Raw genomic sequence first — 10,540 nt, 5'->3', positions numbered from 1 at the left:
CTGCAGTGAAAGATTCTCAGAATACGAAGAGAAAAAGACAGATTAAAGACCATTTAGAAAACAAAACAAAACCAAAACCAGTGACAGTAAATGACTTCAGTGTACGGCTAAAGATATCAGATGAGTCAACCCCCATGATCATCATCTGAGATCCCATACACTAAAACAATAATGCCAACAAAGCCACCAAAGAGAGCAGTGAAATTTTCAACAGCCATCTCTCCCTGCAGCTCAAAATTCACCATATAGTAATCAATTCATCAGCATTGTTCACTTTAGCAAAGATAAGCATAGAGAAGAGAGTCCTTGTATTGACATCAGATTATGTAATTAAAAGCAGCAAGCAGGGGCCCGTACTTAAACTCTTCTGTCCATGACTTTTTTACATTGTTACAAGAAGGCAATGAATGTAGTACTCTTGAAAGGAAGAAGAGAAAAATACAAAATAATAAAGATTGCAGATAAGGACAAATGCAGCTCTGCATCTTTAAGAATAATAATTACATTGTACATACAGGTAACAAAAGCTCATTTATAAATGAAACAATTTTTCCCCAGACGTCCTCACATTATCACATTGAAGCCAACATTTCCAGACTTTCATGCCAGTTAAAAGCCTCTTCAATAATAATTACACACTTTCACATGTATAAATCAAAACACCACTTTATTAACTTTCATTAATGACAAATGATTTGCAGGAGTGGACATGTTACCAGACTGAATAAAGATTAACAAAATTCATTCCACAAATTGGTATATCATATGGGCATGTCAGTTAAACGAAAACGTTAAAATATAATGCTACAAGTCCTGACTTTGTATACGCCCTACTCAATAACAGCAACACAGAAGCATTCAGCACATATAATCAAAAATATTAAAAACAGCAAGGTTAATATCCCGTGAAAAAGTAAGATATATTTAATATACTATGCAACCTGTCCCAATATCATGTCCAAACATCCAAGTTAAAAAACATAGTGGCAATCTCTTTTCATATCATAAGGTTTATACCAAAGGTGGTACAAGTGTAATTTGTTCCTCTCGTCCAGCAGGAAAGATGGAGATGAAACATCTCTCTGTGCTGACCCACACAGCACTTAATCCTAATATTATTAAAGTGCTATTAAAAGCACTTTGTTAAAATACAGCTATACGAGGGTTGGGTTAAACAAAAACACTATATCAATCCAAAAAGTATTTCTTGATGGTTGCAAAAACTTCACTAAACAACATTTCAATATTGTTAAGAGACAATCAAAGACAGTTTAACCTAACATTCTATAAGACAAACAAAGTAAACTTTTAAAAGACATAGCATGCTCAATTTACAGACAGAGAGAATACTACCTTTCATTTTGATCTAGAAACTGCTTTGAACATTCTGTAACCAAGTTTATCTGTGTGAGGAAGCAGTGAGCACGCAAGATGCACAATGATAGAAAAAAAAAACATTTCGAACAGGCCAGAGGCACCTGCCTTAATAGTGACAATGGGCCAATGCAGCCTTCGTGTTCAGTGGAACGAACAAAACAACTGGAAAATCCACCGGGCTGCTTCAGCAACAAGTTGAGAACTGTAAATTCTGACACACAAGTCAACTCTGACACACTGTTCATATAATCCAAAAAGTCAGCTCTCTTGAAATTGAACAGAATAGGGCAAGCTCATGACGAAAAACAAAACTTCAAGCTGTTGCAAACTTTTTAAGTACTTTGCTATTTGTTTCGAACATCACAATTGAGTGACAGATATTCCGTTTTAGTCAACTGTTTAGTTTTTGTTAAGCTATTTATAATAAACATGATCTACCAAAAAGAAGCACATATCAGAGAAGAAGGAAAAAAAACAGTGACCCAGAGTTAATGTGCGCGAGGAACCATTACGACTTATCTGACAGAAGTCACAGCAGTCATTCAAACTGCTGTTGTGAAGAGCGCGTACATCAAAAACGCATGATCATGCATAGTAGTTTGGGGAGATCAAAAGGTCAGTTAAAGTGACCAGCTGGTCATCGGTGAACATCCTCTTGTGGTCGTGCCAGTTGTCATGATGCGTACGCCGGAAGTTGGACAAGGTCTTTGTCACTGTTGTCTGAGGAAAAAGGTTAAAGTAAACAACATGTCAAGCAATAATTCCTTGCAGCGTAAATGTTGACAGTGGCTCAAAATAATAGTCACTCGGAATAATACAGTGACTCAGAAAATATTACAGGCACAGGCAGAAGCTGTCCTGTTATTTCACATTTTCAGAGATTGCCATCTCCCACCTCTTACATACAGATGTACACTTCATCATTATCATTGCCTTTTTCACCCTGCACCACAGTGTAGGCCACTTTCCACCTTTCTCTATCCTGGGCTAGTCTCTTGAAGTTATTCCAGGTAGATTTACTCATACATCAAACTTAAGTATGAAGAGGTGGGCAGAGAACTTACTGATAGACAAGTCCAGTTAGACTAAGCTCCATCATGACACTGACACCCAGGTTTGATTCCAATACTGAGCACTCTATGCATTTAAGGAAAGGTACTATACCTTAGCACTCTCCACCTGATTCTATTTTAGATATAGAGATCTCTCTCTCTCTCTCGCTCTCTCTCTCTCACCATCTCTCCCACTTCCTCTCGCCTTCTCTGTCTTTCTCTTTATCTATCCAGCTCTTATCTATTTTTCTTTCACTTTATCCATTTTTCTCTCTTTATCTATCTGAGAACGTTTTATGGTATAACCACAACTTCAGCATCACAAAGGTTTGCATTACACTTACACTGTGGTCATATTTTTTGGAGGCAGCTATTAAGACATTCAAAAACTTGAAAGTCTCAAATATGGTTCTTTGTATGGCATCATAACGTGATCAATCTAAAAAATGATATGCTCAATAATAAAAACGTTCTTTACAAACGTGACATGCCATTATCCTGCGTCTGTGCCCAGATGCATATCTTATCAGCAACCGATTACGTCGGACGTGCCGGGCAGGCCGCCAGGGTCACTCAGTGTGTACTGTTGGTGTACAGCGCGCGCACCGGGAAACGTGTGTTTTCGCCATGAATACCGCGGGAGTGTGTTAACCCATGATGAAAATAGCGCTCTATCCTTCATAGCTTTCTATTTATAAAGTTTTACAAACACATGAATAACCCCCTAGCCTCTCACAAGCTGATAAGACATTACGAGTAGTTTCGCCCATTCGAATAACCTTTCTGGACGCTCTTATTGTTATGAATGACCTGAGGTTCGAAAGATTTAGGTCAATTTCCGAATGTTTTACACTCAAATTGTTCTTTGTACCTGCACAATGGTATTCAAAACTATCAAACAAGCTTATTTTTTTATCAGGTAATATCATTTCATACAAAATCAAGCTCATATGAAATATTTTGTATAGAAAAATGGAAGTCTTGTTTCCTGTTTATCCTTTCGAGCTCCTCATGTGTAAGTGGGTCAATTTCTTCTATAATTTCATTGGACGAACATCTAGAGCTACCAACTTGACATGTTTTGAATGAGACGTATGCCTCGATTACGAACCAACGCAGGCGGTTCTAGAAGAAAGCCACAAACGCACACAAACTCAAACAGACTGACGCACACACACCTGACCTGCGTGAATGGGGATCCGACTCGAGACCCGAATGACACATAAGAGGATGCGCGCTGCGCGTGCGCTGAGCCAGGAGCTACACTGATTCGGGACCAGAACGTAGGCGAGGTGCCGAAATAGGCTTATCGGGCTACATAAACCGGCTCCCGCAGGATGAGGGTTAAATACACAAGCCGTAACAGGCTGACTCACCCCTATAGGCTGTGGGTCGTTGACGTGCACGCTGAGGTCCACCAAGACCTGCGGTATGAACTCCGGCACATCGTACGGGTAGGCCTGCACACAGGCGCTCAGACCCAGCACTCCCGCATGTCGCTGCACCAGCCGCTGCAAAGACACGGGCTCCTGCATGGCCTGGCTACGCCTCACTTTCTTCACCTTGGTGGAACGGAGGCGCTCAAAGTGATCCTACCAGGACAAAGACAGACAGTGAACCGTGAAAACATCATTTTTAGCACTGCACATGGTCTTTATTACAGGGACACTGTACTACATACTACTCAGAATAAACTATTCTATTAGAGCATACCAGCAGAGAAATGAGTGGCGATATATGACTGCCTATACTGAAACATGCACATAGCAAACAAGATTTTTTTCTTACATATGTATATTCTTTATATGTGTGTGTGCCTAATGAAAGGTACCAAAAGTCGGATTTTGACCATTTTGAGTTAAGGGTTGTACCTTATAGGAAATTCAATGCTGAACGCAGCGGTTTTTGAATTTCTGGATATCTCAAGTAGTTTTTGAGATATTGCACATTTTGCGAGGTAGGGTATAAAAATATGATTTTGAGAAAATGAGCTTTTAAGCTTAACAAACGTGGGAACACATACAAACTTTTTAAAAATGATTTTTTAAATGTATTTATTCCTGAAAATTCATTTCCAATTCGACATCCAGTTGACATCAAAAACATGAATGGAATTCAATGGTAAAACATGGCAGGGAAGAGAAAATGTGCTTCAAGAATAGATTTTAACACCTTTTAAAAGAAGCTTTCATAATTTATTTTTATTATACCCTACCCTCAAAATAATTCAAAATAAAATATTTAGAAGTCAAATCAGTGAAAACCCTTTGAGCACATTGTTAAAAAATAGTGGATTTATCATTTTTTTAAATGGAAACACACTTTGGTCAAAAAAGTGATTTTTGTCATTATCAGCCTGTAACTCGAAACTGTCTGGGCGACTTTTGGTACTTTTCACTAGGCGCACACACATATTTAAAACACATACACAGTGGAGTGACATTCAAACCATACAAAAAGATTTTCGTGTCCCACTCACTTCTCTACCTGCATGCTATTTGGTTTGTGCTTTCTTTTTTTTTTTTTTTCACTTTTATGTTTTTCCTGCTATCATAGCCTGATTCCAAGGAAGCTGGAAAGATGGCAAACTCACAACACAGAGATTACTTCTTCAATTTCAAACAGAGCCAGCAAATGGTAGAATCCTTTGCAATGGCATTTTCCGCAGTTTCCAGTACAACAAGTTGAAAAAGGTTAGTTGTGATATGTTGCATTATTGTCATCTTTATTTTTCTCTTCATATTGAATTTTTATGAAAGTAATGTATAACCTAAATTATATATATATATATATATATATATATATATATATATATGTGTGTTTTTACAATTCTTGTAAAGACACAGAAAAATTTCCCATTGGGACAATGAAGTATCATCTTATCTTAGCACTTGGCAGAGATGTAACATGAAAAGGAAGGAGAAAACTAACATACAGGGTGATCCAAAAAAACACTTCACAACTTGTTTTCTCAATATCTTGCGCAAAAATTGGTCTGGAATGCAGTAGTTTGGAACAGACATAATTCATTCAAAAGGAATTTGTTAGATATAAAATCCACGAAGAAGAAGCATGTTTTGAAAACGGAAACGGCCGAAAGAAAAAAGCACCCAAAAACGTTAAGTTCATCAATGTTTAAAAATCTTGCGAAGGAAGTCATGAAAAGATTAGTTGACCTTTTTCTTTATTTTCTCTTTGACATTAATCTTCCATCCCTGTGACATTTCAACAATATTTAATTTCTTTTACAGAGTTTAAAAAACCTAATGATTTCATTCTGAAATTCCATGAAGCTGTGCTCCACATTCCCTCTTTTGGACTCAACACATTTTTAATGCATCGTTCGAAATGTTCAGTGGCACCCTAACACAAAGACCTGTTTAACCATGAGTGTTTAGAGCCACATACACTGTACATGTTCACTAAAAAGTGGCTTCTAGAGACAATAGAGCGGGGTGCCCATTAGACAGCATTTTTGGAGTTAACATATCCCGAGGGATGAAAATGGGCTTTGCACAAAACCAAATATCATCGAGGAAATGATCCCTCTTTACAAGAATATCGAGGAATCATGAACACATTGCCATGCTCTGATCCATGACATCTCGGCCTAGCGAAGATGAACACGGTATAGTCGTTGGTTAAGATCTGCCTTGAGAATGCAGACTGTTGATGTGTAGGAAAATCCTAACTGCAGATCATCCACGGACAGACGTCTCATGGGACTCAACTATTGAAATCTGCACTCTGGTGACGTTTAAAGGGCTGCGCATGGTGCGTGTTCGACCTGAAGTGGTCAATTTTTTAAAAGAACCTTTTAGTCCTGATTCACTATAGATCCAAACTGACGGAAGTTCTCTACTTATGACGCCAGAGATCTTGAGGGCACCTAAGCATTCTCTCAATGCTGTGTGCAGAACTTACGAAATGTCAAGGATGGTGAGTTTGTGGAGGGGTAATGTTTAATACAAAAAACTCCCCGCTCTTTACTAAACATAACCATGATCTAAGCAGGCAAACGAAATTTGAGAAAAATAATATCTGCAGACTTCTGTTGACTTGTTAGACTGCTGTAGCTTGCAATTTGGCGCAATTGTTGCAACTTTTAGTGGTAGGCCTAATGCGAACTGGTGCGTCATGCTATGAAATAGGCGACAAGGTTGAAAATGGGTTGGTTTTTTAATGCGCTATATAGAGCAAAACCATTCTATGGACTTATCTAAAATCATGGGTCTCAACTCAGAATTTTTAAAAAGGAGAACTTTCCGCGTGATCGCGACAGAAGCCCATTTTCGCGAGACACCCACTATTATTATACTGTGGGACCCTAGAATGTTGAAATAAAAACCATCAATTTATCAAAGCAAGGTTATTTCATACCAGTTTGGGGGTTTGGAAGATAATTTCAAGTAAGAGTCACTTACCAAGTATTTACAATCTTGATTACGTACAGAAAGTGGAGGCGCACTGTGGTCTTGTGCGACTTATTTATATTTTACTTTCATCATATTCGCCTGCATATATAAACTATATCAAAATGAATCTTGTTTTGAGTCTGGGAAAAGGCCTAGAACCAGAATATCGACTGCCATGAACCAGTCTGGGTGTATTGATTCATATAATAAACGTGAAAGACAAAATTAATGCTCAAACTCAAAGTAGAGTAATAACTTGAATAGCTCAAGTAAACCTATTCAGTGTGAGAGGTGTAAGAACTGTGGGAGGGCAAGATGCAGTGACACTAAAAGTATGCGAATCTTGAACAAAAAGCTAAATTATAGAGACATAATTTACTCTCACCCATCCAATGAAACGTGAACACTTAGGCCCCCCTGCCCTAAGTTCATTAACACGCTTACAAGCAGTTATGACGGATCCCGATTATACACAAGGCATGCACTAACGCGCACTTTACTATGCAGAGAGCTGTAGTAGTAATCAAAATTCTAAATATTAAAATTTGCTTCCAATTTCTTTTTTTTTTTTGTCCTCTGGTGTTGCGTCCAGCCCTCCCCCCATCCCCGAGTGTATCTTTTAAAAAAAATCAATAATCTCCCCCATTCCTGAGTCCCGTACTTCACAGCGCTCAGAACGCGCGCAGGTTCATTGACCGGTCACAATGACGAGCCCGACAAGACGCTTGTATAACTTTCTTTTCTTTTTTTTTTTGCCCCCACAAGCGACAGCACAGTGACGAACATTATTTTCATGGCGACACCACGTTTGTATTGAAGAACCTGCATGTTACAAATGTTGCGTATTTAGACTTTTACAGTCAAATTTCTGAGATCTTGATTTTCCGATCGAGCCTTGGTGTCACATACAATTCCGCTTGCAGCCACAGCCGCCTGTTCGCGTGAAACGTACTCTCAGACCGAGAAAAGCCGAATTAATATCACAATCGCGACCGGCAAAAATGAACTTAAAAGACGTTATTGGATTTGGTTTTCAAATAATATTCGAGATCTTTTATGTATTTTCCCCACGTCTTGGCGATTTTTTTTCAAATTCCCGGGTAATTCCCGAGGCCTGGCAGTCACTCTGCTTCCAGCAACTCTCTTTCTGATTGACCCGCTGTCGCGGTAGCAGAGTTTAGCGGAGGAAATGGCGGTAGCGGAAATCCGCTAAATAGCGGAATATTGAGACCCATGTAAAATACATATCAGACTAATTCCTTTTGGCTTCCAAACGTTATGTTCAAATCTGAAACGCAAAACTTCAGTATGGAGGAAGATACTTACAAAACAAGTTGTAAAGGTTTTTTTGGATCACCCTGTAAGTATCTAAATGGGAATTCATATTGAGAAATGAAATGGACAATTCTGGGCAACAAAAAGAGTGATCATGAAGTTAACCAAGACTTCTTTCAAAGTAAGTTCAAGACAAAGAAACTATCAGTGCAGATTCTTATGGAGCAAGTGTGATTCTCAGATGTAAACCTATTCAATAGAAAAGTCATCTTTTAACACTTTTCCCATCATTTTGCTGGACCGAGAGCCGCAAAACACGGCTCGAGAGGCTGGCTAACTATTCCAATCCACTAATTAAAATAGAATACTGTTAGTGGATATGAAAGAAAATACAGCACTGAGAGACGATTTTTTGTCATTTCACCGCTTGTGAAGAGTAGTTCGCTACTCGCTACACATCGGACAGAGACAACAGTTCGTTTAGCGAGCGAGCGGACGAGCGGACCGAGAGACTCCATGCATTCGAGCGGGCGGACGGACGGACGGGAGCGACTCCTTCCATAGCATATAACTTACACCCCCCCCCCTCCCCCAAAAAACTTAAAAATTAAAAAATCTCCCTCCTGCCTCACATTTTAGCTAGGCGTTCATGGCGGAAATCCCCCCCCCCCCCCCGTCTTTGCGATAATTGGAACGTACACAGTGTGCCCCACGCACGAGGTGATGGACACACATAGTACTACGTCACCAGCCTCTCTCACACCCTGTGGCACCGCTAGTGGCTTGAAACATTAGGCTTAATTAACAAACAATAGACCGTGGGCCTAACCTCCCGTCAAGTATCTCGTCTGCTAGAGTTTGTCCGTTTACCCGCCCGCCCAGTGAATAAAATTGTGGAGCGGACCCAAAAAACGAACTGACTTGAGGCTTGAGGTCCGCAGTCCGCTCGCTGAGAGAGTCAAATTGTGCAGCGGACCCAAAAAACTTAACTGTCATGAGGTTCGCAGTTCGTTCTCATGGCCGTCCGTTACCCGCTCGCTCTGACTGAGTCCGCGAGTAACGAACCCGTCCGTCCGCTTGCCCCAACTCTACTGTGAAGTTTGAATGATGCTGTTGTTGTACTTTTTTACATATGGCCTTTCAAAGCTGGAAAATTGTCCATTTCATATGACACCTTCGATATTGCATAATCACTTTTAGAAACCCCTAACTAATATAATTGGAATAAATCTTCCATACTGTATCACCATCTGATAGATTATTTTTAAACCTTCAGTTTAAAGAGCCATATGATATGGTTCGTGAGAGTTTCGTTGGATGTTTTGACATTTTCCTTTGGTGGGGTAGGGCCGTAAAAATAGGACAGGGAAAAGCCCTGGGCCAATGGTGGATTCTGGCCCGGTAGGAAAAGAGTTTAAAAAATTTTTAAAACTCAACCAGTACATACCAAAATGTTACAGGAAAGCATTCAACTAACAGTTATTCAGGTTCCAAGGAAAATAACATTCCAGCCCACAATAAGAAAATGTCTCTAGTCTTATTAAGATGAGATTAGATACTGTTCATCCATATGACTGAAAAAAGTTTTTATTGAAGAACTCTTTCAATTGAAAGATATACAAGCAGTGGCTACCACCCAAGATAAACAAAACTGTTTTGTCCAAAGAAAACAAAAGAATAATTCAAACAGTTCGGGCGCAGACTCTGGAAACAGCAGGTCAAGGCTATGGAATCAAGAGAGCAGACCTTCACAAACCCAAAACATTTCCCTAGTACTCACCAGCATGTCTTTATTCATGTCCACAAATCCACAGTGGATCATTCCACTCAGAGTGACAGCAGCCATTTCCCGAACCTGTTAAGTTACAAATTTAAAATAAAAGGTAGTCAGGCTAGCAACTAAAAAAAAAATGAAGAGCAATAATTGCAAAGACAAGGCAAGTCGAATCAGGCATAAGACTGTGGCCGTTATTAACCAGACACATCCTTGCCAAATTAAGATACAGAAATTCTATTTTCTTCCAAATTGTCACATTTTTCCTTTTAACAGTTTTCACAAACTCCACTGCATATGTATTACGTATGACATGCCAATGTGACCCGAATTTCTCTACAGGCATAAAAAATGTATCTTATCTGCCATCTTCTTTAACTTTCATTTTGTTGTAAGATTGTTAGCCAAAAAAGACATTAACAAATCCTTTAAAGGGCAGGCCCCCACATTTTGCGGATTCAGGGGTCCATTTTTTATGACTCTCAAATCATCGTATCAGAGCGATACAGAACTAAAAAAAAAAATCAGTTTGGAGAAAACATGACGCCCCTTAGCCAGAGAGTATGTCGTGTACGAGTGAAAGCCAACCTAAAGGAGGATTGGCTCTCCCTCCTGGTGATATAGCAAACTATTCATAGCACCGCCCC

At 39.4% G+C, this 10,540-nt stretch overlaps 1 protein-coding gene across 1 annotated transcript in view; it reads right to left on the bottom strand.

The window, feature by feature from the left end:
* Positions 1 to 652: 652 nt before the first annotated feature.
* LOC101852326 (proteasome activator complex subunit 4B) overlaps positions 653 to 10,540 on the bottom strand; it is a 68,081-nt gene continuing 58,193 nt past the window's right edge. The window contains exons 44-46 of the mRNA XM_005100455.3: positions 9,900 to 9,974; positions 3,806 to 4,021; positions 653 to 2,097 (exon numbers count right to left, since the gene is read on the bottom strand). Of these exons, the coding sequence (XP_005100512.1) occupies positions 1,963 to 2,097; positions 3,806 to 4,021; positions 9,900 to 9,974 (426 nt within the window). The 3' untranslated portion in view covers positions 653 to 1,962. The remainder of the gene's footprint in view (positions 2,098 to 3,805; positions 4,022 to 9,899; positions 9,975 to 10,540) is intronic.

This window comes from Aplysia californica, unplaced genomic scaffold (assembly GCF_000002075.1).
Source record: "Aplysia californica isolate F4 #8 unplaced genomic scaffold, AplCal3.0 scaffold00248, whole genome shotgun sequence".
NCBI classification, from domain to species: domain Eukaryota; kingdom Metazoa; phylum Mollusca; class Gastropoda; order Aplysiida; family Aplysiidae; genus Aplysia; species Aplysia californica.
Note: the sequence above shows the minus strand (reverse complement) of the source record. Positions and strands in the feature narration are given on the sequence as shown.